Below are 24,845 nucleotides of genomic sequence, written 5' to 3' on the forward strand. Positions count from 1 at the left end.
ACATAGGTGGGCTTTCTAAACACCTGCCCATAGGTGGGCTTTCTAAACATCTGCCCATAGGGGTAGCATTTTTGGTAGTTAAATGTGTACATTTTTTGCCCCACTGCTGATTGTTGTGTTCAGAGTGTTACAATGGAAGGTAGGCATATCCTATGGATGCTTGAGAGTTGTATGTTGAAGTACCTGTTAGTATGGTATGCCTACCTTCCACTTTTAACACTTTTATGTACATTGATATGGTAGAAGTGCAACATGTTAGATATTTTCTAGGGAGGTGAAAGGGTAAGGCGTGTCATACCACGATCACTAACCCAATCTTTTTAAGTAGTAAATACTTACTGTGAATCATCTTTTCAGTGCAGTTTACATTCCTGCAAATAATGTTTCATGTTACTGGAGCCACTTGCATGATATAAATATTCTGAGATTTTTAGGGCGTGAACATTCGCTGCCCCCATTGCACAGTGTGGCGTTCTGGGCACGTACGATCAGGCCCCACACGTCTGAGTGCGCTGCTGTGATTGAATGACCCAAAGTGATGTGGGCATATCATGTGGTATTGTGCGCATCGTGGCAAGTGCCATCGTTCTGTAGTTCATCCCTAAATATGTTACTTGATTATACCAGTTGTTAAGTGTTAACCTTATGGTTCCAATGCTTTGACAGAACTTGTATGATTAGTTCCTGTAATTAAATCACAATTGTCTTTGGCTCATTGGTCTGACAATCTGGGTTATGTGTATGTGCAGCGCAGAACAACTATCATACAAAGCATCTTGCAAAGATCTTGATCCATTTGGTTTGGTGTTTGCAAGAGTGCACATCTGCTTCTTCTGTAACTTCTAGCGTCTATAGAAAGGCTATCAATGCTGCCTATATATCATCCATATTTCTCAAGTTCATTATTGAGAATGCCAAGGCAGATAATTGGCAAGAGCTATGCCTTGACATCGACAAGGATGAAAAGGGGCTGGAAATTTTTCCTTCTGGTAAATGATCATTAAAATTTCAAATGCACTATGAATGTTTTTTGTATGGCTGATATAGTAAACTCTAACGATATTTTATATTTCCCTGCTCCTCTAGACCAAAGTGTGGAGTATTTTCTGATGAAGGGGGTGCTGAACTACATTGGTAGTGTAGATGTAAGGTATCTTGATGGATGGTGTATGCCTATCTAGTTTTTCCTTTCTAAAATGCTTGTTTGCCATTTGAACTTCACTGTTTTAATATCTCTATATGCAGTCCGGAGTCATGCTACCTACATCACGAGCTTCTGAACTTGATGCTAGTCCTTATGTCGACTCAGTTATGTTCTGGACCATCTCCAGAACCAAAAGATGTGCATCCTTTCATTGATGCGGCTATGCTTCAGGTAAAAACGGAATCTGCATATGATGATTTATTTATAGATATTATTTAGCTAAATTTGGGATGCGTTCCTTTGCCACATCTGTCTTCTGCAGGACAGTTCCATAGTAGCTTCGGTTGTTCAAAAATTACTACTTAATTTTGTAAGACGACCACAAATTCCTTCAAATGGTTCACACCCTGTTTTCTCTGATGATGGTGGGCCTGGTGTTCTGCAACGAGTTGGCTCAGCAGCTGGTAATGCGGGTTATCTTCTCCACAGAGAGTGCTTATAGTTTTTGTATCATCACGATTGACGGCATGTCAATGCAACTCATGCGCATGATGCCAATACTCTGAACATTTTCATCTTATAGTTAATTTTTTGTTTAGAATGTATTTTTTTTTGTAGTTCTCATATCTGTTATGTTACAATAGATGATGCTATGCCATTTTACACCTTTATTGTGACTATACTGCATTATTTGCCAAAATTCAGGGCCTGGCTGTTTGATACTTTGATTTACTAACCATGCCACACTTTGCCACACTTTGCCACACCACAAGTTGTTGAGTTTTGACCGAATGTGAGATGGTAAGACACAGCTATGTCACCAATCAAAATACCCACATAAGTAATTGTTGCATGCCTACAATTAGGCGTTGCAGGCTTATGCTGTGAACAGAACAGCCCCTTAATCACATGTTTGGTTCAGAGTCACACTTGCGACAATATTCCTTTCCTGCAACATGGGTCTGGCAAGTTTCCCTTAGCCTGGCAATGTGTGGCACCAATTTTGATCGTCCTAAGTCTAGCAGAGTGTGGCACCTATTTTGATCGTCCTAAGTCTAGCAGAGTGTGGCACACTGGCACCCATCTTGATCGCCTAACCTTAGTCATGTTTGGCATAAAAAAAGTGTGGCAAATGCTGGTGACCTTAGTATACTAACCAAACAGGCCCTACTATCTTACTCATGAAGTTATTATGTACACTTCAATCATCCTTATATTCCCTACTACGAGAATGTTTCAGTTATCGAAAATCTTTGAATTTACTCATCTATCTGGTTTTGCAGCAAATTTCGTACTACTGCCATATTATACTTTCAACTATTTTGTAAGTGCAAGTGCTGAAGGTACGACAAGTCAGTTGGCAGATAACAGTTTGCTTGTTCTGCTTATTCTGATCTACTACCGAAAATGCATCTCAATGAATGAGTCCATTCCAACCGACGGTGTCTACATGAGTGATTCAAATACCAATGTCAAGGATGCACCAGCTTTTCATGAGAACCCTTACTGCAAGGCGCTAAACAATGCTAAGGACATTCAATGTAAGATGCACCTGCAATATAGAGAAATTGTGGCACTCATATAGTCATATGTATCACTAACAGTTGCAGAAATGCATTATGCTGCAGTTGATCATGCCGATGTTGAGGGAAATGCTCAAAATGGACCCGTTGTCAGTCTGTCTTTTGCATCGCTGTTTGATGCTCTTGGCACGTAAGTAATGCATTATCATGCTAATTCAGTGATATGCTCGCACTTTATTTATTAGATTTGTGGAATTTAACCAAATATTTCTGGTGCAGAAAACAATGAGATTATTTCCTTTTTCTTCACAAATGAAAATGTAGCAATGATTCTGGTCTAATATCAGATTTGATGGATAAAAACAACACTGCACTTAGCAATAATTTTGGTCATGTGTAGATTATGAATAACACTGAACAATTAACGCCGCATTCCAAAATGGAGTCATGTATCAGGGTTTGATGGTAGTAATGAGACTGCTGTGAGTAATTTCAAAACTAATGGTTTAGAAGTAGCTATCTTGACATCTTCTGTGGGCCCATTATCGATGACCTATCATTATTTATTCAAAGATCAAGGATCATATATGTTCATCTTGTTTCAGGACGTAAATTATTATGTACCAAATGACCTTAGTGGTGTGTAATTTATTTGTTTCCACTATCCATACAGATGCTTAAAAGATGAGAGCTCAGTTCTGTTGCTCTATTCTCTGGTCCATGGGAACTGCGATTTTCAGGAGTATGTTCTGGTTCGAACGGACTTGGATACTTTGGTATGTTTTCTTGCAATTATGTTTGTAACCCTTCTTGTTGGAGCATGTAGGCATTTAATATTCGGACAGAATATGCTTTGAAGTAATAAAACAGTTGCATTTAAACTATTTTTCCCGTTTAGTGAGAGAATATATCAGTGGTTAATATGTTTTTCATTAGTAAGAGCTGCACCATGACTACTTTTCATTCCCATCCTTCCATGAATTGGTAAATCTGTGACTCTGTGGCAGTCAGCATGAAACATTAGAAAGCAAATTCCAAATAGGGATATACATAATAAAACCAAGGAGTACTCCCTCCGTCCGGGTTTATTGGGCCTACTTGCCAAAGCTTGAGTACCAAGGAAGAATATTATTGGTGAGCATCCGTGATTTCTGAGCTTAAGTACAGCCAATTAGATTAATTTGCAGTTATTTCGAAGCGTCACGGCCGCCGGTTGCCAGTTTTGCTTTTGCATGCAACCAATCAGTGCAAGTCCATCCTAGGTTAGTTATTGCGCACACCTGGTTCCACGCTTGCATGCAGCGATTCACCCAAAGCTGCAGCCAATGGGCGCGCGTTCAGCGGAGGGGATCGAGGGCAGCGAGCACGCACATCCAGCGGGGCCTTAGAAAAACAGTCTGGCTGGTTTGCTAAGAGGCCCAATAAACCCGGACGGAGGGAGTAATAGCTAAAGTAATAACCCAACACATACTTTACATGTAAGGTTAGGCTTTGATTACATATATTAACAAATATCATTTGTCGACTGCCTGAGTTGTTTTCCCCCAATACCTTGAGTTATTATAGTTTGGATTTTGTCAACAGCTTATGCCTATTTTGGAAATGCTCTACAATGCATCAAGGAAGACTTCCAATCAGATCTACATGCTGTTGATAATTCTCCTGATACTCAGTCAAGATTCAACCTTCAATGCTAGTGTGCACAAATTGGTAAGAAAATTAACTAGGTTTAGTTTATTTAATGAATTCTTTCATGATTTAGTATTCACTTTCAGGTGCTTCCTAGCGTTCCTTGGTACCAGGAGCGCCTCATGCATCAAACTTCTCTGGGATCATTGATGGTCGTAGTACTAATCCGAACCATTAAGTACAATCTCTCCAAGCTGCGAGTATGTACAAGATTTTGTTTTTGTTGTTCAGGGAAATTGATGCATGTCCTCGCCTTAAGTTTCCTTTTTGCAAGGAAGACTTCCGATCATACCTTATTTGAAGTTTCCTTTTGCATGTCAAACTGTCTCTGGTTCATAACAGTCTAATGACAAGCTTATGTATACTTGTAGGATGTCTACCTTCACACAAACTGTCTTGCAATTCTAGCAAACATGGGTCCTCATGCGCATAGGCTGAGTGCATATGCATCTCAAAGGCTGGTTAGCCTCTTCGACATGCTTTCTCGCAAGTATGGTAGCTCAATCTCTCTCTGTTTCATACATTTTACACTTAATTAAGTTAATTCAAGTTAACCTGTCCATTTGCTTATCTACCATTCTTCAGGTATGCGAAATTAGCAGAGTTAAAAAATGACAAGGCTCTCAAAGTTACGCCTGATCAAATGGAAGCAGACATCATTTCAGATGATACGGTACTCTACTGTTATCTTGCTTCATAACAGCACCATTGTGTTTTTTTCTTCCCTTCATATCTGTAAACATTGGTGTTCTTTTGCAGTCAACGGAGCTTCACATATACACCGACTTCTTAAGAATCGTTCTGGAAATCATCAATGCAATCCTTACATATGCATTACCCAGAAATCCTGAGGTATGTTAGTTACCAGTGCAGTATACCTGATAGGCAGAGCCAAACTACTTATACCATGTTCATGAACAGGTTGTGTATGCTGTATTGCACCGACAAGAAGTTTTTCAGCCCTTCAAGAACCATCCTCGTTTCAATGAATTGCTTGAGAATATATACACAGTATGTTACTTTTTTGTCTTTCGTGAACTCAACAAAGTACAACACATCATTGTCTTCTTCCTCCAGATTCTGATTCTGATCATATTCCGTCTTATAAATTTGTCTGTCAGGTATTGGATTTCTTCAACAGTAGAATGGACATGCAACAGTTAGATGGGGAATGGTCTGTTGACAAGGTTCTTGAACTCATTAATAAAAATTGCCGTTCATGGCGTGGAGAAGGAATGAAGGTGAGACTTGTATTGTGACATTGCTGCAGTTTACTCTAATCATAGAGTAGGGGTTCATGCCATATTTCATATTTCTTATTGTTTTGTGTTAAGTTTCATCCCATCCATATAAAAGTTATTCTGGTATTTAGAGTGGCATAACAATATACAATTCTGTATTTTCCAGATGTTTACGCAGTTACGATTTACATATGAGCAAGAAAGTCATCCTGAGGAATTCTTCATTCCATATGCATGGAGGCTTATACTATCACGAGGGTAAATATTTTTTATTTGTGTATGCTGATTTTCACATATAATATGCAATTATTATGAATATGCAAGTGATAATAATGTCTAAGCATGCAGTTACTGATGCTACAGAAATGCCTTGAAACTGTTATTTTGACTTATGGCACATTTTATCAGGATAGTGGAATGAAATTGGCCCACATTGACTCGGAAGTAAACTAGAATTTTCTACATATCTGATGCCAACTAGAGACATTTTCTAATACCATGTGGCAGTCGTGTTTTACCTAGACAATTTTGTATAACTTGCTATTATTTCCTCCATTTGCCAGATTCTCTTTCAATCCTGGTGCCATAAATTTGTTCCCCGTGGAGATTCATGTTGATGTAAGTTGCTCTCTTTTGCTTGAAAATCAATCAGGTTTTATGCTTGGGTTAAGTTTTCAATTTCAGCCGTGCCCTGAACATGAAAATAATAAATATTAGAAATTACATGATTCCAAGGATGTGAAAATCCCCTTTTATGTTTCCATGAAGAATTTATCCTTGGGAATTCTCAATACAGCCACTGCTTCAGTTCTAGTACTATTTTGTTTAGTGTTTTTGTAATAACATTTTTTCTGCCTGCCAAAATGGACCACTCCAGGATTCACCATCCAGCGAACAAAAGGTTTAGGGATGATCTGGAGCCTTTGGGTTCTGACAACACACAAAAATGTTGGACTTGCATCCTGACAAAGAGACTGTTGTATATAGGCGGCATATGATAATCAAAGTGTATTTTCATTCATTTTGTGTTAATATTTCTGTTGTCCCATAATGTAATACCAGAGGTGGGGGGTGTGAGGAATTGCAGGGGATTGTATCTGGTTCTTGAAAGTAGGTAGTGCATAGGGCACCATACACAATTCGTTTATAAGTTATATCGTTGTATTATTAGAGCAAGTACAATAGCCTGCTTCCGTGGTAATTTTGCATATGTGACAGAGAGACATGCAAAATTGAGGGGAATAAGCTCTTATGCAAGAGTCTAGCTATATGCGTAGAGTTGGAAAAAGTACTATGACTATAAATGATGACTACATATGACATGGCAAAGCTAAAAGGTCTCTGTTGTTATCCACATGCACTTGCATGCAAGTTCACACAGGTTGTATAAATGATTCCTAGTTATATTGAGAACAGTATGTATCTGCCAAGACACTTATCCCAGTGTGTCACATATGTAAGTTTTTTTTTCTCCGTTTGCTACATTCAGTAAACGATAGTTTGGTTTGCATTTGGCCGACAACAACAAAATCGCTACTTGAAAGTTGGCTGAAATTCAGGCAGCGGCTCCCGCGTAGAGAAGATCTCTACCCTGCGGCCCACGGTCCCATCTGTTAGCCGTTGTGCCAAACCTTACCAAGTACTCTTTCGTCCCATAATATAAGAATGTTTTTGACACTGACCAATATTCCCCCACTCTTCTTCTCACCTCCTCACCTTCCCCCCACTCCGTTCAAACAAACAAAAAAAGGAAAACATTCTCCACCATTCCATAGATCTGCAAACCCTAAACCCTAGAGCATCTGTCCGCTTGTCGACCTGCCAAGCCATGTGGCCCTTCTCCGAGTCCAAGGAGCCACTCCCGCTGATCCGCTGCCCGGTCTGCGATGTAGGCCTCGTCAAGCGGTTCGTCTCCAGGACGGCCAAGAATCCCGGGCGCCCGTTCTACAGATGCGAGTACCAGGGAGTAAGTTTCCTCGCGTCCGCGCTCGATTCTTCTCCGTCCGTCCCCTCTCTAACCTAATCTTCCGTGTCCCGGCTGCTCTGCAGAAGGGGGGCTGCAGCTTCTGGAAGTGGGAGGAGGAGTACGCCGCCTACCTCCGGGCGCGCTGGGGCCACATCACCTCGGTGCCCGCCGCCGCCGCCGGGCCCGCCGAGCGCTAATCCCCTTCCTCGGTCGGCGTGGCGCTGCTGCTGCTGCACAGCGCTTCCGCGCCTCTGGCAGACATTTGCCCTCTACTTTTGCCGTAGCGCGTTCCGGATCCAGTCTCCCGGTCTGTGAGTTGTAGTGATGGTCGCAAGCTTCGCCCGAGAGAGTCGAGAGTCTAATGCCGTCGTTCTCATGCTGTCCCCAACTGCTAAGTAATGGACCAGTTCTAATTCCAGGTTATTATTGCCTACCTTGGTTGACAGTTTATGCAGAGTTGCAGGTGTTGGCCTAGAGGAGGCCTTGTTTTAAAATTGTCACTGATCGTTGTTTCAGGTAGCACCTGAAGCAAAAATGAGCACGGAGAGAAATGATCGCAGTTTTTTTTTCTGTGCTTCGTGTGGACAAATCTTTTTTTTTTCAGGTACCAATACCTGGTCGTGAGCAAGGCTGAAGTTCCATCTTTTTCACTTCAAGCAACAGGGATGCGCCAAAATGATGAATTTACCGTTCGTTGGAATTTGGTGCACAAGAGCTTTGCCTTCTATTCCACAATTTGTTCTATTTGAAGAATCATTTTTGCTTGAATGAGAAACAACTGTGTGCACCTACTGTTCGATCGAGTTTTTTTTTTTGTGGGAAGTGTTTTCTATTGTTACTATCAATCAAATTTGGTACAGAGTTTTTGTTCGCTGCATTCATGAACATCACTAAGTTCCATCTCTTTCACTACAGCATCATACATGCGTCAAAAAGGAGGAATTCACTTTCTTTTTGAATTTGGTGTGGAAGAGCTTTGCCTTCTATTTCATCCATTATCTTTGTCTAATGCGTCACTTGTTGGCCGTCCTCGTGCAAATTGAGCTCTGCATTTCTCTGAAGAATTGTTCTTGCTCTGAATGGCAAGCGGCTGTGCGTATTGTATTGTTCCGTTGCTATCAGTCACATTTTGTACAGTTAGAATGTTTTGTTCACTACATTGATCATACACATGACAAGTAAAATGAAGTAACACGAGCAACAAAACTTGTATGCCACACGCGAACACGATAAATTAATGACTTAATTTGTGAGAAACATGAACCACTTCACCTGCACAAAAGAGAACATGAGACATACCCTCCCGCTATTGTACCTGCTATACAACAGAGGAGAATGTCTTGCAGGCTTGTGTGCCTCTCAGTTTACACTTTTATCTCTGAATGTGATGGCGGCTATGGCGTACCAAACTGCCGGAAACAGGATGTGTCACTAGTGACCAGCAAGCTTCAGAGTGGCATTTTTCTGAATGCTTCGTAGACTCAAGTTACTGGAAGTACTGTACCTCTAAATCGTTGAAGTTCAGAACGATAAAACCTCAAAATAATTCAATCGGCTATCATACATGATCCTCGGGAGGCTCCAACCAAAGGCAGCTCCACTTGACAGTGTTGACAGTTTGACACTACTGATGACACTACTGATGAATCTCATGTTGCACTAGTCTGATTAGCAGCTCGAACGAATCCTCACATCCCTTTCATAAAGTAAATTCTGAACCCACAGCAAGCTTCGATTCGACAACGCAACTCTAGGCACCAGGGCTGCACACCAGATCCATGATCTATCCTCCAGTCCATGCATTCGTCCGTAACACATTAGCTAGGCCGATCAACATGCACCCTCAGATATTGGTCAAGGACACTCTGGAACACCTGCATCAGATAAAAACATTTGTAAACGAGATTAGTTGGTTAGCTCCATGACATCGGCAAAAACATTAAAGTTGTAAGTTCATTACATAACAATTTTGATTCAGAGATAGCAATAATATCACTATATTACTCCCTCCGTAAAGAGAGTGTGTGATCTAAATGCTCTTATATTTGTTTACAGAGGGGGTAGTTGCTTAGCTCCATGAGACATTGACACGTTGGACATTTGGGTTGACAACAATAACATATAAGCTGGTACATTCTTAACTATATTAGATTTTCTTCTGTCATAAGTCTAAATAACACATTGAATATTAGCTTAAACTCATGAAAAAAAGTACCTGGAAAGAAAACAGTTCCTTCCTATTGAGAAGTGCGTCCATTGCAGCATATTGGTCATCAAACGCGGTGTAGAATGTCTTGTAGAACTCAGTCCTGTATCATGATAGTCAACAGCTTAGAATCGTCACTGTAATCTGAATTAAGAAAATGACACGGGAGGCTACTCACTGTTCTTCTGTTGTGGTTTGTTGATCCATCTCATCAAACTTCCTAGTCAGTATCTCTGCTCCTGTAGGTCCAAGTATGTTGAGGACTAAACCTTCTAATGTCCTCGGGAAAGTATGCTGAAAAGTGTGGAAATTTAAGAGAATTTAGATAACAAAGAACAAAATATGATCCAGCGTTGAATAAATGCTGAAAATATTATAAAGCATAATGTAGTATGTATGATACTCCAACGCCGATAAAGGTTTTGTGCATGTTATTTTTAGCTACATAGGGAATATAAGCAAGACCAAGTTATTTGCTAATTTTCAAATATGACGACTCGAAAGTGCAAAAAAGGTTCCATTTAGAAGGGGGGAAGTGCTATGGTATCAGCTGATTAACATTTAAATACATGGTACATACCACCATTGCTAGTAGCATACTCCGCAACTCGAGTGGTTCAACTGGCAAAATGATTTTTGCAACAGGGTCTTTCTCCAAGAGAGATGAATCATCTGCAGCAATCTTCTTTCTTTCAATGCTTTGGCTGGAAGATGTATCCTGAGATGCAGATTCTGCTATGTTATTTTGGTCAACCGCTTCAACACTGTCATGAACCAGTGACATGAGTTCATAAAGCGCTTGTAGGGTGCTGGGTTCCAAAGATTGCAATGGTGCACCTTTCTTGTCAGATGTATCAGTTGCCCCTTTCTTGTCAGATGTATCATGACTTTTAACCTCGTTGTGCAAATTGAATTGCTCAGAGCCTGCTAAATGATTAACAGAAGGTCTTGAATCATGACTGTGACAATCTTTGAAGTTCAAATAACACATATAACATTCATCTATCGCAAATAGTCAATAGAAGTTTGGAGAGCACTTAACTGTCATTCTATCACTAAATTTAACAAAAATAAAAAATAGGACAGAAAGCTTAAGGTGCATCTCAAAAGGCATAAAATACTGACGTCTCAATGCTTTGTCTGTAGGCTGAAAACCGTTGTTTTCTTGCGCATGACTGAAGGAATTTTTCTGCGCTATTTTGTCCTGTCGCATGAGAGATGCACAAAGTTATTACACTAGTTATTCATCTGGTGAACACGGGGAGAAAAGGCACTGCTAACTACTGCACGCAGAGGCGACGGATCATCTAGTTAAAATCCCCAGATCAGGGCAAGGAGCCAAGGAGCCAGGTGATTTCAGAAACCAACAGCACACTTGAGTATTTTCAAACGATGAAATGAAAGTTTTGTACTACCAAAATAACCAAACGAGGGGTAATAGGACATACCATCTCTGTATCCACCAATCTTCACTACAAATCAGTTTTAGAGGTAGACACCAGCAAGATAGTGCCAAAACAAGGAGGGGAACCAGTCAGGTATATTGATGAAAAATAGGTACTGCAAAATAAGCAAAAACATAAAGTGTAACAGCTGTTTGTTATTTTTGTATCATGTACCCACATCAACATCCTTACAAATGTAGAGGAAGATCCAGCACCTGATTGATATGGAAAACCTCATGTTTACAAGGGAGAGTAACCATTGAACATGCACTTCATCTTATGGGGTTGGGTACTTTTTATTCATTCATCCTATGGATGTTGTTACCTAGGAGCATTAAATATACACAATCCACTTGGAGGGGTGAACTGAAATAAACCAGGAAATACATGAACTGAAGGAAACTAGGAAAAAAAAGCACACTCTTACACTTAAATACGCTACAGACAGTCAATCTGGGGAAGCTGCAACACATATTAAAAGAAATGTGGATGGCCCAAATATAATAAAAATACCTCCTTAAAATTCGGCGTAGATAGTAGGCATCCATATGCTCTAACATTTCAGTCATTATTCTTGACTTCCACCAAAAATTAATTGCTATGGTCAAATCATCACTGTCTACTTGGTGGTACCTGTTAAATGAACTCTCAAAGTGTAAGATGTATTAGCTATCCTACATTAGTTTTGTTAGAGGATACTTAGCAGAGCAAAAATCTAAGAAATAATTTTTTTTTCCCATGTGCAACATGCAGATTTTCCCAGGGTTCAGTTTTTTACTTAAAAATGGGTGCCGACTTTAAATAAACAAAAAACAAACCATGGAAAAATCAGGATGTCACACTATGCTAGCAACATATGAGCTTCTCACATATATCAAATGTATTAAATTCAATAACCACTTTCTAATTTAAAGGAGAAAAAGGGTTCAGAATGGTATGATGAGAATAAAAATGAAAATCGGCTATGGAACATGGATGGCAGATGGCACCAATCTTCTGGTATCTAAAATTGAGAAGCGGAGAATAGGATTAAGTACAGTGTAAAATAGTTCAGAAAGATGTACCATCCTTCTGGTATGAAAAGAGCATCGCCACAATTTAGGACAACCCTTTCAGAATACTCCTTCATGTACTTTGCTCTTGTGTAGCTTGAATAGTCTGGTTCCTCAATACTGACACAGCTGCCAAAAATGATAGGGGGATCAGAGAAAGCATTTTCGATCTGCTAAATTCCAATTGCTCAAGTCAATTAAATAAATGTAAATAGTTCCTTGGAGAAAAGGAGTTTACCTATGGTTGGAGGCCTCCCCGTATACAGGCATTGGATACAAAAATGGGGATGCGGAGGGAGACCACAAAGTTACTGTATGGAATGTTTTCAGGAAAAATAAAGTGTCAATAGGTTTCTCTAAAAAATTATCAGGCGCTACAAAACCAATATCTCAAAGGGTTTCAAGATAAGGATCTTTTATCAAGTGAAAAGATCATGAAACAAAAGTTGAAGAGTTGTAGTAAAATGGTGATATTCCTATGTTGTTGCCAAAGACAAAACTACCAACACATGAAACTCAAAGAACTTGTAAATTAACATCCAAAAGAACATCAAATCATAGGTGCATAGCATACTGCCTAAAATATGAAAGATACCTTTCTTGCATCCAGCCACCACACAGAGAAGGTTATGGTGAGGATCATAATGGGTACTTGATCTCATGTGAGCCCTACTCATCCAAAAGTTTATTGATGAAAAAGGTCTTCCTTTTAGAAAAATAGGCTGCAGAAATAAAAGAGAAACAAATTAACAGAAAAATTAACTCAAATATGAAGCTTGTTAGTCGTGAACAGAGCCAATTCGGATGAAAAACAAACACAGTTAAGCAGACCTCCTGAATGTCCTCTTTTAAAACTTCTAACGAGCATCTCTCTTTGTTCTCAGTGTTGAGGATTGACACCTGTTGTAGGTAAGATTTATTTTTATGTACATAAATAACTGTATAATACTACAGTCACTACTTATCAGAAGGGTGCAAAAGGCAAACATGCCTGCGCTAAATAGAGTTGCTCGGAATTCTCCAAGCTAGCTGAGCACATTTCCTCTGAACAAGTTGGCTCCTCCCCAATCCCCTTATCTTTGGATGAATCATCAGCAGCATTCAGACCCCCCAAGTAAGATTTGCAGGAATGCATGAATGTGGAGAATGGGATAGAAACCTACATCAAGGAACAATATACCTAGTTGTCAGCGTTTCAATGTAAATTGTGCATACACATAATTTAGGACTTCCAAGTTTCAATCAGCATGTTTGGAGTAAAAAAAAACAACCCTCTCATGACTTCTGAGATCCCCGTAGAACACGTGCCCAGTGCTCGACATCATGGCTTCCACAGCAACATCAGGTCCCACCTTCTCCTGAAGAACGAGTGAATGAACAGGGTAAATGTTGCATCGACGGTTGCAAAGTGGAGCACTATTTTTTTGCTGTCTCCTAGTATGAACTGTACAGGGGGAGGGAGGGAGGGAGTGATGCCAACCAGCAAGTAGTCGAGGCCACCATGGAGAGGATCCCACCGAGAGGAGGCGGCTGACCCATTAAGCACGCCGCGGAATACCTAAATATTGGGGTTTTCCCCCACGGGAGCAAGCACGGGGACATCAGAAGGGGGCACGGGAAAGGAGAGCTGGGAGGAGATGGGGTGCAGAGCAGTTACGGCGGGGACGTTCTTGGGCTCGATGGAGGCCGCGAACTCCTCCGACGACGGCGGCGAGGAGAAGCGGGCGGCGCGGAGGCCGGCCTCCACCCGCGCACCCACGAACTCGGCGTCTTCCTCGGCTTGCATCCCTTGGCCGTCCGGGAGTTTTTTTTTTTGAGTAACGCCTGTCGGGAGCACGAAGCACCTCGGATGCAGCAGGCTGCGTAGCTGGGAGGTAACGCGTCCATGGGCCTAGCCTCCTGTAAAGCCTTGGTCCAGGCCATGGCCCATGGACTAACAAAACTATATTATTTTACACTTATTACTAGATAATTGTCCATGTCTTGCAAGGGCACAAATTTTTTATACGCAATCATCGTGATTTACCTATCATTTTATTTTTAATTAATGCGATTACAGGTTAAAATTATCAAAAAAGGCTTTCGCCCCGCTTTATAGATAAAGCAAACCACCACAGCCACAAGGTTCAACACAAGTTCAAACCGCACTCACACACACAACACGAAAGCACGTCCAGACGACGCACGCAGAGTACAAGAGGGTTCTGCTGAGGACACAGGTCAACAAGCCCTAAAGGAGAAAAAACGAGCGATAGGCGGAGGCGCCAAGCGGAGAGCCATCATGCGGAGATCTGCAATGATGGTGTTGATGGCGTCCTGGTCCGGAGGGGGGGGGGGCTAAGCGTCCGCTAAACCTGCAAGTAGCCACACATTTTGAAAATCGCGTCAGTGCCACGGCGTAGGGGAACACGTTGAATGACAAGATAATTGCGAAAGGTCCAGAGCGTCCATGCAAGGACCCCGATGCACAACCACCTAATGTAGCGAGCGCGGTGCGGAGTGGCCTCGAGTTCTGTGAGAAGGTCGAAGAAGTTGGTGTTACACCACCGTCCACCCACGGCATATCTGAGGCAACTCCACAGGAATTGAGGGGCCACACACGTGAAGAAAATATGGTTCCACTAGTAGAAAAAGGGTCAAATGTTCAGCTCATTAGTCCTGGTTTGTATTTGAGCCGGCACTAATGTGACCATTAGTGCCGGTTCCAACGGCTAGGCGGGCTGTTCTCATTAGTACCGAATCGGTACTAAAGGTCGTCCTATATAAACCCTTCGTCCACCCGAGCTCGCTCTGTTTTTCCCCTTTCCCCTCTCCTCTCTGTTCTTCCCTTCTACCTCGAGCTCATCACACATTTTGCCCAAATTTTGTCAAGATTTGAAGGCCCCCATCCATTCAAGTAATCACAAAAGTAAGCAACTTTGTCCTTTCATCTCTCATTGCTAGATTAGCTCTTGCAATGCTTTATATAGTCATTAATTTGCGGGTTTTAGTAATTTGGGAGGATTATATGTGGTAGCTAGTTTATTTGATTTATATGCAATCTGAGCTCAAAATAACTCTTAGTTTGCATATGTAGGTGTGGTTTACTTAGTGCCTTCCCGTCTCCGTCCTAACCATCGTCGATCGTCCGCACCGTCCTGTCGCCGGCACCACCTTGTGGGGTGAGCCTCTTGTTCTTATCTTTTTTATATAAAAAATCATGTTTGTGTGATTTAGATATATAGTTATTTGTATAATTATCTTACCCGTACGTTGTTTGTTATTCATAGTGCCATGGTTTTGATATCCGTCCCCGTTGGCCCTTGTCCGGGTTATGATTCGGATGTGGTATATTTTCTTTTATAACTATTTTGTTGCATTTTGTGTTTATGACAAATTATGCTCATCAAGTTGACATAGATATTTTTATCTAGGAGGTATGTGAACCAGAAATTCCAACCGACCCTATTGTCGAGAGGTTAAATTTAGTTGAAAGAGAAAACGAGTATTTGAAAGAAAAATTGAGGGGGAGAAGATGGAATTGGAGTTGCATGTTGCCGATGTCGTCGATGATCACAAGATCAAGATGGAGAAAATGCGCTTGAAGATTAGAAAGATTAGAAAATATGCCATTGATAGTGAGTCTTGGTATCATTATGCTGTTGGATCAATTGTTACCTTAGTTGCGATCTTGATCGCATTTGTTGTTGCATTTAAATGCTTTAGCTAGAGAGTTATTTATATGTTTGCTTTATGAGAATAAGTGTTGTATGAACTTTATGTATGAACTTGTATTAATCTGGTCTATTCGGTGCTGTGTAATGAAGATGAGCCGGCAATAGATGTACGATGACCGATGCTCTCCCGAGTTCGTTGAAGGCGTGCATACTTTTCTGATTGCGGCTCAGGCAAACAAGCAGGCGGATGTTTTTATGCCTTGTCCATGTGCTGGCTGTAAGAATGATCACAATTACTCTAACTCAAGAACCATTCACATCCACCTGTTTGAGTCCGGTTTCATGCCTCACTATAATGTTTGGACCAAGCACGGAGAAAGAGGGGTTATGATGGAAGAAAATGAAGAAGAAGAGGACGACAATAGCTATCCTGGCCATGGCGGGTTCCCTAAATACGATGATACAACAATGGGGGAAGAAGCTGAGCCGGCAATGTGGGAAGAAGCTGAGCCGGCAATGCGGGAAGAAGCTGAAGAAGAGGCATCAGATGAGCCAACTGATGATCTAGGTCGGGCCATTGCCGATGCAGAGAGAAACTGCGCAAGTGAAAAGGAGAAGAAGAAGTTGCAGCGCATGTTAGAGGATCACAAGAAATTGTTGTACCCGAATTGGGAAGCTGACAAGAAAAAGCTGGGCACCACACTGGAATTACTGCAATGGAAGGCAGAGAATGGTGTATCTGACAAGCCATTTGGAAAGTTGCTGGTAAAGTTAAACAAGATGCTTCCAAAGGACAACGAATTGCCCGAGAGCACGTACGAAGCAAAGAAGGCTGTCTGCCCTCTAGGGTTAGAGGTGCAGAAGATACATGCATGCCCTAATGACTGCATCCTCTACCGTGGTGAGTATGCGGATTTGAACGCGTGCCCGGTATGCGGTGCATTGCACTATAAGATCAGCCGCGATGACCCTGGTGATGTCGAGGGCGAGTGCCCCAGGAAGAAGCAGATTCCTGCCAAGGTGATGTGGTATGCTCCTATAATACCACGGTTGAGACGTTTGTTCCTAAACAAAGAGCATGCCAAGGCGATGCGATGGCACAGAGAAGACTGTAAGAAAGACGGGAAGTTGAGAGTACCCGCTGATGGGTCGCAGTGGAGAAAAATCGAGAGAAAGTATAGGAAGGAGTTTGCAGGTGGCGCAAGGAACGTATGGTTTGGTCTAAGCGCAGATGGCATTAATCCTTTTGGGGAGCAGAGCAGCAACCATAGCACGTGGCCTGTGACTCTATGTATGTATAACCTTCCTCCTTGGTTGTGCATGAAGCGGAAGTTCATTATGATGCCAGTGCTCATACAAGGCCCTAAGCAACCCGGCAACGACATTGATGTGTACCCAAGGCCATTAGTTGAAGAACTCTTACAGCTGTGGAATGGAACAGGTGTATGTGCGTGGGATGAGCACAGACAGGAAGAATTTGACCTAAAGGCGTTCCTATTCGTGACCATCAATGATTGGCCTGCTCTCAGTAACCTTTCAGGACAGACAAACAAGGGATACCGCGCATGCATGCACTATTTGGATGATACCGACAGTATATATTTGAATAAATGTAAGAAGAATGTGTACCTGGTATATCGTCGATTTCTTCCGAGAAGGCATCCCGTAAGAAAGAAAGACAAGCATTTCAAAGGTCAGGAGGATCACCGGACGAAGCCTCGCCACCATACTGGTGCTGATGTACATGATATGGTCAAGGACTTGAAGGTAATCTTTGGAAAGGGTCCTGGCAGACAACCTGTTCCGAATGACGCTGACGGACGCGCACCCATGTGGAAGAAGAAATCTATATTTTGGGACATGCCCTATTGGAAAGACCTAGAGGTCCACTCTGCAATCGATGTGATGCACGTGACAAAGAATCTTTGCATGACCCTGCTTAGCTTCTTGGGTGTGTATGGGAAGACAAAAGATACACCGGAGGCACGGGAGGACCAGCAATGTATGCACGGAAAAGACGGCATACATCAGGGTCATGCCAGCTACGCTCTTACCAAAGAAGAGAAGGAAATCTTCTTTGAATGCCTGCTCAGTATGAAGGTACCATCTGGCTTCTTGTCGAATATAAAGGGAATAATAAATATGGCAGAGAAAAAGTTCCAGAACCTAAAGTCTCATGACTGCGACGTGATTATGACGCAACTGCTTTCGGTTGCATTGAGGGGGCTTATACCAGAAAACGTTCGATTAGCCATTGTGAAGCTATGTGCATTCCTCAATGCAATCTCTCAGAAGGTAATCGATCCAGAAATCATACCAAGGTTAGAGAATGATTTGGTGCAATGTCTTGTCAGTTTCGAGTTGGTGTTCCCACCATCCTTCTTCAACATCATGACGCACGTCCTAGTTCACCTATGCGAAGAGATTTAACGTTCTTGGTCCTGTATTTCTACACAATATGTTCCCCTTTGAGAGGTTCATGGGAGTCTTAAAGAAATATGTCCATAACCGTGCTAGGCCAGAAGGAAGCATCTCCAAGGGCCATGAAAATGAGGAGGTCATTGAGTTTTGTATTGACTTTATTCCTGACCTTAATCCGATTGGTGTTCCTGAATCGCGGCATAAGGGCATACTGGGTGGAAAAGGCACGCTAGGAGGGAATCAAATAATATGTATGGACGGGCATTCTCTCACTCAAGCACACTACACAGTTCTACAGAATTCCGCCTTGGTGGCTCCGTATATGGAGGAACACAAGAATTTTCTACGCTCCAAACACCTGGAGTAGTCTGACGACTGGATTACACGTGAACAAACGGGGACTTTCGCTGGTTGGTTGCAGACACGTGACATGCATGACGCCGCTATTGAAGATGACATGTACTTGCTGTCCAAGTTACCATCTTCAAATATAATGACTTTCAAAGGGTACGAGATAAATGGGAATACATTTTACACGATGGCCCAAGATAAGAAGAGCACCAACCAAAACAGTGGTGTCCACTTTGATGCAGAAACCAAGATGGGAAAGGACACATATTATGGTTACATAGAGGACATATGGGAACTTGACTATGGACGTGGTTTGAACGTCCCTTTGTTTCGGTGCAAATGGGTCAATATGACACGAGGCGGGGTAACGGAAGACCGCAGTACAGAATGACAACAGTGGATCTCAACAATCTTGCGTACGCAGACGAACCATTCGTCCTAGCCAATGACGTGGCGCAGGTTTTCTATATGAAGGACATGTCTACCAAGCCGAGAAAAAGAAAAGAGAAGGAAGCGAATACATCATACGATGAGCCAAAGCGCCACATAGTTCTTTCAGGGAAAAGAAACATCGTGGGAGTGGATGACAAGACAGACATATCAGAAGATTATGAAAAGTTTGATGAAATTGCTCCATGCAGAGTGAATATTGACCCGAGCATCCAGTTAAATGGTGAAGATTGTCCATGGTTACGGTGCAAAGGGACACACGCGAAGAAAAAGTTTCACACGGCCCAAAGATCCCACTCTGGGATGTGATCGGCTTCACTGTCATCACTTTCTTCTCTGGTGAGTTTCTGGACTTATATATCTGGAAAGTCCAACTTTGGACAAACCGTAGGGAATCTTTGTAATAGTTAGGGTACTTATGTGTTTTGGCATTTGAAACGTGTACTTTTTGTGCATTCAGTATGCACCATTCAAAGTCACGTCATCAACTTTCAACCCTTTCTGACATCATTTGCTACTTTTCATGCAATTACTGATTTTTTTGAGCTAAATGACCCTGAAATGGAAAAGCACTACAAATGAACTCTGAAAAGGTTGAAAGTTGGCATGGTATCATCATTTCACCCACATATCATGTGCAAAAAAGTAGAGAGGGTTACGGCAAAAACTGGATGCACTTCGTGTACAAAATGGACAATCTCTTTCGAAGTATCAGGGTTTCGGAGGAAAACTCATCTGTTACAAAGGCATTTCATTTTTTTAGCTTATTACAACTCCAGACTTTGTGTGCGTTCAATATGCATCATTCAAAGCCACGTCATCAATTTTCAACCCTTTCTGACTTCATTTGTTATTTTTCATGCATTTACTGATTTTTTGAGCTATATGACCCTGAAATTGAAAAGCACTATAAATGAACTCTGAAAAGGTTGAAAGTTGGCATGGTATCATCATTTCACCCACATAGCATGTGCTAAAAAGTTGAGAGGGTTACGGCAAAAACTAGATGCACTTCATGTACAAAATGGACAATCTCTTTCAAAGTATCAGGATTTCGAAAAAAAACTCATCTGTTACAAAGGCACTTCATTTTTTAAATAACCTAAGTATTACCAAATTGAATATAATGATAAAACACACTAATATTAAAACATAAGAAAAAAGAATCACTGAAAAATCTATTTTTAAAGTAAAGTTATTCACAAACTAGTGATTCACACAAATTTCAAATAATTCAAATTTAAACTATTCAAATTTGAAAACTACTGGCACTAATAGAAAGTTTGTAATTTTTTGTACCTAAAGCAAAAATATTCACAAAGAAACTCTAAATACAGCAAAAAACAACTCACAAATAAATAAAAGAAAATAAATAAAGAAAAAAAAGGAAAAAAAGCCCGCCTACTGGGCAACAACGGCCTGCATACAATTAGAAACCCAACCTGTAGTTGGGCTAGGATGCAGACCCGAAAGGCCCAGTAGGCCCACAGGGCAGAGACACAGTTTAGGCCCAGAAGCCTGCTTTAGAGAGGAGCTCGAAGGAGCAGCCGCGGCTGGGTTTATAAACCAGTGCGGCTGCCCTTGGCTCGACGAGGTGAGACTAAACTTTGTGCACCGTGGGGTGGCAGTGCACCCCCTTTAGTACCGGGCCGTGGCTCCAACCGATACTAAAGGGGGGGGTCTTTCGTACCGGTTGGAGCCACCACCCGGTACTAAAGGGGTGCCGTTCCCGCCGCTTGGCCTGGCAAAATTTGACCTTTAGTACCGGTTGGTGGCTCCAACCGGTACTAAAGGTCATCCCTATATATACAACACTTACGAATTTCGTCAGTTTTCATCTCTTCCTCTGCTTCTTCTCCTCTGCCCCGTCGTCGCCGCCCCCCGTCGCTGCCCCCGTCGACGCCCCCGTCGCCGCCCACATCCCCGTCGTCGCCCGTAGCCGCGCCGTCCCCGTCGCCATCCCCGTCGTCGTCGTCCCTGTCGCCGCCTGTCTCCATCCATGTCGTCGCCCGTCTCCATCCCCGTCATCGCCGCCCGTCGCCGTCCCCATCGCCGCCCCCGTCGCCTCTCCTCGCCGGTGAGCTCCTACCCCGCCATGGCCACACACACACACACATTGTTAGTTATACAAATGTTAGTAATTTTTATGTTTTTTAGTTATAGAAATGTTAGAAATTTTTCTATTTTTTAGTTATAGAAATGTTAGAAATGTTAGTTATATAGAAATGTTAGAAATTTTAGAAATGTTAGTTTTAGCTAGATGAATTAGATTAATGTCAAATTGTTAGACGACGCTCGATGTTATAGATGCATATAGAATTTTGACATATGCAACGATATCATTTTTTAAATTTGTATATAAGAAATCACAACCCAATCATTTAAAAAATGTTACATTTGCATATAGTATTTGTTCTCGACGATGCCCGGCCCGCATCCTCGCCGTGACCCGTTCGCGACGACGTCCTGCTTCAGAGGACCCATGTCCGGGACTGGGCTCCGCCGGGCTGGCACTGGGAGGTGCTACCTTCAGGGGCGTGCCGCTTGGTGAGGAACCCGGCCCCGGGTCCCGTCGTCGACCCTGAGATCTTTTGGTGGCGTTCGCGTGGGCCACTTTCGGTGCGGAGGGAGCCGGCCCCGCCGGAGGTTGTACGTCGCCGTGTTAGGCAGGAGGATGAGCACGTCCGTCGCTACATGGCTGCTATGGACGTCAGGTTATCCAATACATGGCAGGTTATTCGGGGATCTCACCCCAGCTATGATCCAGTGATGGTTCCTTCTCTTTGGGTGTCCACCGCCCGCGCCTCAGGAACCGCGAGTGAACTAGATCATTCTGTAGTATTCGATCTTTATTAGCTAGCTAGCTGGCTATCTACTGATGTATTCGATATATAATATTCAAGACGATGTATCCGAGATTATATATATTATTCGAGACGATGTATTCGAGATTATATATATATTATTCGGTAATATTCGAGACGATGTATTCAAGATTATATTCGATGATGCATATTATGTACTTTGATTCAGTTTTTCCGTATTGATTGCATGCATACTTTGAATACTAAACTGTTTTATATTTCTTCTGGATTAGTTAAATAAAAGCTATGGCGGACAATACCGGCAGAGAAGGAGAAGAGGCCCTGTTCGAGATCATACGCTCCCCTGGCCGGTCAGATGATCAGAATGAAGAAGATGACGGCTCCCAATATCTGAACAATACCAGGGAGGGTGATATGATATTCGATCGTGACGACTGAATTGATGAAGTCCAGAACTATGATTATGATGACGAAGAAAATGTTGATCTTGAAATTAGAACAGAGACCGGCCAGGTATATTTATATAAGCAGACATCTGGTGATCATCACATGTTTTAAATGATTTGAAGATATATTAACCAATTGATCTTTCTTCTTTCAGCCCTCCGGATCGAGCAAATCTGACAGCAGGACAGTGCGAGGCCCGAACAAAAAGTTGAAGCAGGGTGTAAAGTACAACATCGATGCCATCAAAACTGATGGCGAACCAATCTTGCCTAAGAAGAATGCGAACAAGTTCGTTCGTCAGTGCGGAGTTCTTGTGAAGGACCAACTCCCAATCTCCGCGCAAGAATGGAAAAAGGCAACAAAGGAACGTCCAGATCTTACTTGGGTCGACGACAGAGCAAAAGATCTGCTTTGGGAATCTCTCATGGAACATTTCACCCTACCAGATCATTTCACAGATGCAGATGTGCAGAAAGTGAAGGCCGCTGCTCTTAGGAAGATGGCAGTTGCATTCAACAACCACAAGAAATCTATATGGGCCAAGTACGTCGAAGGAGGAAAGGAGACTCCAAAATGTTGGGGATCGTAGCAGAATTTTAAAATTTTCCTACGCTCACCAAGATCCATCTATGGAGTATACTAGCAACGAGGGGAAAGGAGTGCATCTACATACCCTTGTAGATCGCGAGCGGAAGCGTTCCAATGAACGAGGTTGATGGAGTCGTACTCGCTGTGATCCAAATCACCGATGACCGAGTGCCGAACGGACGGCACCTCCGCGTTCAACACACGTACGGAGCAGCGATGTCTCCTCCTTCTTGATCCAGCAAGGGGGAAGGAGAGGTTGATGGAGATCCAGCAGCACGACGGCGTGGTGGTGGATGTAGCGGGATCTCGGCAGGGCTTCGTCGAGCTTCTGCGAGAGGGAGAGGTGTTGCAGGGGAGGAGGGAGGCGCCCAAGGCTGTTGTACTGCTGCCCTCCCTCCCCCCTTTATATAGGCCCCCTGGGAGGGGGGGGCGTCGGCCAAGACCCATCTACATGGGGGGGCAGGGGGGAGACTTGCCCCCCAAGGCAAGTGGGGCGCCCCCCACCCTAGGGTTTCCAACCCTAGGCGCAGGGGGGAGGCCCATGGGGGGCGCCCCAGCCCACTAAGGGCTGGTTCCCTTCCCACTTCAGCCCATGGGGCCCTCCGGGATAGGTGGCCCCACCTGGTGGACCCCCGGGACCCTTCCGGTGGTCCCGGTACAATACCGGTGACCCCCGAAACTTTCCGGTGGCCGAAACTTGACTTCCTATATATAATTCTTCACCTCCGGACCATTCCGGAACTCCTCGTGACGTCTGGGATCTCATCCGGGACTCCGAACAACTTTCGGGTTTCCGCATACTTATATCTCTACAACCCTAGCGTCACCGAACCTTAAGTGTGTAGACCCTACGGGTTCGGGAGACATGCAGACATGACCGAGACGCCTCTCCGGTCAATAACCAACAGCGGGATCTGGATACCCATGTTGGCTCCCACATGTTCCACAATGATCTCATCGGATGAACCACGATGTCGAGGATTCAATCAATCCCGTATACAATTCCCTTTCTCAATCGGTATGTTACTTGCCCGAGATTCGATCGTCGGTATCCCAATACCTTGTTCAACCTCGTTACCGGCAAGTCTCTTTACTCGTACCGTAATGCATGATCCCGTGACTAACTCCTTAGTCACATTGAGCTCATTATGATGATGCATTACCGAGTGGGCCCAGAGATACCTCTCCGTCATACGGAGTGACAAATCCCAGTCTCGATCCGTGCCAACCCAACAGACACTTTCGGAGATACCCGTAGTATACCTTTATAGTCACCCAGTTACGTTGTGACGTTTGGCACACCCAAAGTACTCCTACGGTATTGTAACACCCCGAGAATCATGCTACAGTAACTCTCTGTGATTAAGCTAATCATGTTGCTAAACAGGGCTTGATCATATTGGAATCACATTTCTGTTCAAACTCCTCATTCAAACTTCAATTAAAATTAAAGTGGAAAATAAAAGTTTTCAAAAATTTAAACAAAAATGTTCGGTGGGTGCCAAATAATACACTGGTAATTATGGTGGAGAAAACACATTTTTATAAAATACCTAAATACTTTTAAATGAAATAAAACAGAAAAGAAAATAAAAAAATAAAAAGAAAATGCAAAAGAACACAAAACAAAGAAAAAGAAAAAGGAGAAGGCCCCCCCCACAGCACCCCTGGCCCAACTGGGCCGACCCCCGGCCCAGCCCACCTCTCCCACTCGCCCCCCTTCCCTGTTCCCCCGACCGGGGTCGGAACAGGGGCAGTCCCCGCCGCACCACCTCGCCGGCGACGGGGAAGATAAGGGCGCCAGCACCCCCGCCTCCTCGGGCCTCTCTCCCACTCGCCCC

At 43.0% G+C, this 24,845-nt stretch overlaps 2 protein-coding genes across 3 annotated transcripts in view; one reads left to right on the forward strand and one right to left on the reverse strand.

Moving 5' to 3' along the window:
* The window catches only part of LOC123079334 (dymeclin), an 8,313-nt gene extending 1,515 nt beyond the window's left edge, over nt 1–6,798 (forward strand). Inside the window, exons 2-18 of the mRNA XM_044502094.1 lie at nt 750–989; nt 1,087–1,150; nt 1,246–1,375; nt 1,467–1,608; nt 2,428–2,685; nt 2,773–2,857; nt 3,341–3,443; nt 4,252–4,377; nt 4,443–4,556; nt 4,728–4,846; nt 4,942–5,029; nt 5,116–5,208; nt 5,278–5,367; nt 5,478–5,597; nt 5,764–5,855; nt 6,161–6,215; nt 6,475–6,798. Of these exons, the coding sequence (XP_044358029.1) occupies nt 750–989; nt 1,087–1,150; nt 1,246–1,375; nt 1,467–1,608; nt 2,428–2,685; nt 2,773–2,857; nt 3,341–3,443; nt 4,252–4,377; nt 4,443–4,556; nt 4,728–4,846; nt 4,942–5,029; nt 5,116–5,208; nt 5,278–5,367; nt 5,478–5,597; nt 5,764–5,855; nt 6,161–6,215; nt 6,475–6,504 (1,949 nt within the window). The 3' untranslated portion in view covers nt 6,505–6,798. The remainder of the gene's footprint in view (nt 1–749; nt 990–1,086; nt 1,151–1,245; nt 1,376–1,466; nt 1,609–2,427; nt 2,686–2,772; nt 2,858–3,340; nt 3,444–4,251; nt 4,378–4,442; nt 4,557–4,727; nt 4,847–4,941; nt 5,030–5,115; nt 5,209–5,277; nt 5,368–5,477; nt 5,598–5,763; nt 5,856–6,160; nt 6,216–6,474) is intronic.
* Nucleotides 6,799–8,662: 1,864 nt separating this feature from the next.
* LOC123079335 (uncharacterized) lies at nt 8,663–14,144 on the reverse strand. 2 transcript variants are annotated; one of them, XM_044502096.1, is made up of 15 exons: nt 13,924–14,144; nt 13,747–13,824; nt 13,538–13,624; nt 13,258–13,425; nt 13,098–13,166; nt 12,862–12,988; nt 12,505–12,577; nt 12,279–12,395; nt 11,728–11,847; nt 11,218–11,236; nt 10,895–10,973; nt 10,350–10,693; nt 9,948–10,063; nt 9,779–9,872; nt 8,663–9,437 (listed from the first exon to the last, which is right to left on the reverse strand). In XM_044502096.1, the coding sequence occupies exons 1-15, from the start codon at nt 14,050–14,052 to the stop codon at nt 9,381–9,383; spliced, it is 1,677 nt and encodes a 558-aa protein (XP_044358031.1). In that variant the 5' UTR covers nt 14,053–14,144; the 3' UTR covers nt 8,663–9,380. The 2 variants fall into 2 exon arrangements, with proteins under 2 accessions (XP_044358031.1, XP_044358030.1); XM_044502095.1 differs by having other exon boundaries at nt 10,350–10,696.
* Between the last annotated feature and the right edge of the window lie 10,701 nt (nt 14,145–24,845).

This window comes from Triticum aestivum, chromosome 3D, assembly GCF_018294505.1.
Source record: "Triticum aestivum cultivar Chinese Spring chromosome 3D, IWGSC CS RefSeq v2.1, whole genome shotgun sequence".
NCBI classification, from domain to species: Eukaryota; Viridiplantae; Streptophyta; class Magnoliopsida; order Poales; family Poaceae; genus Triticum; species Triticum aestivum.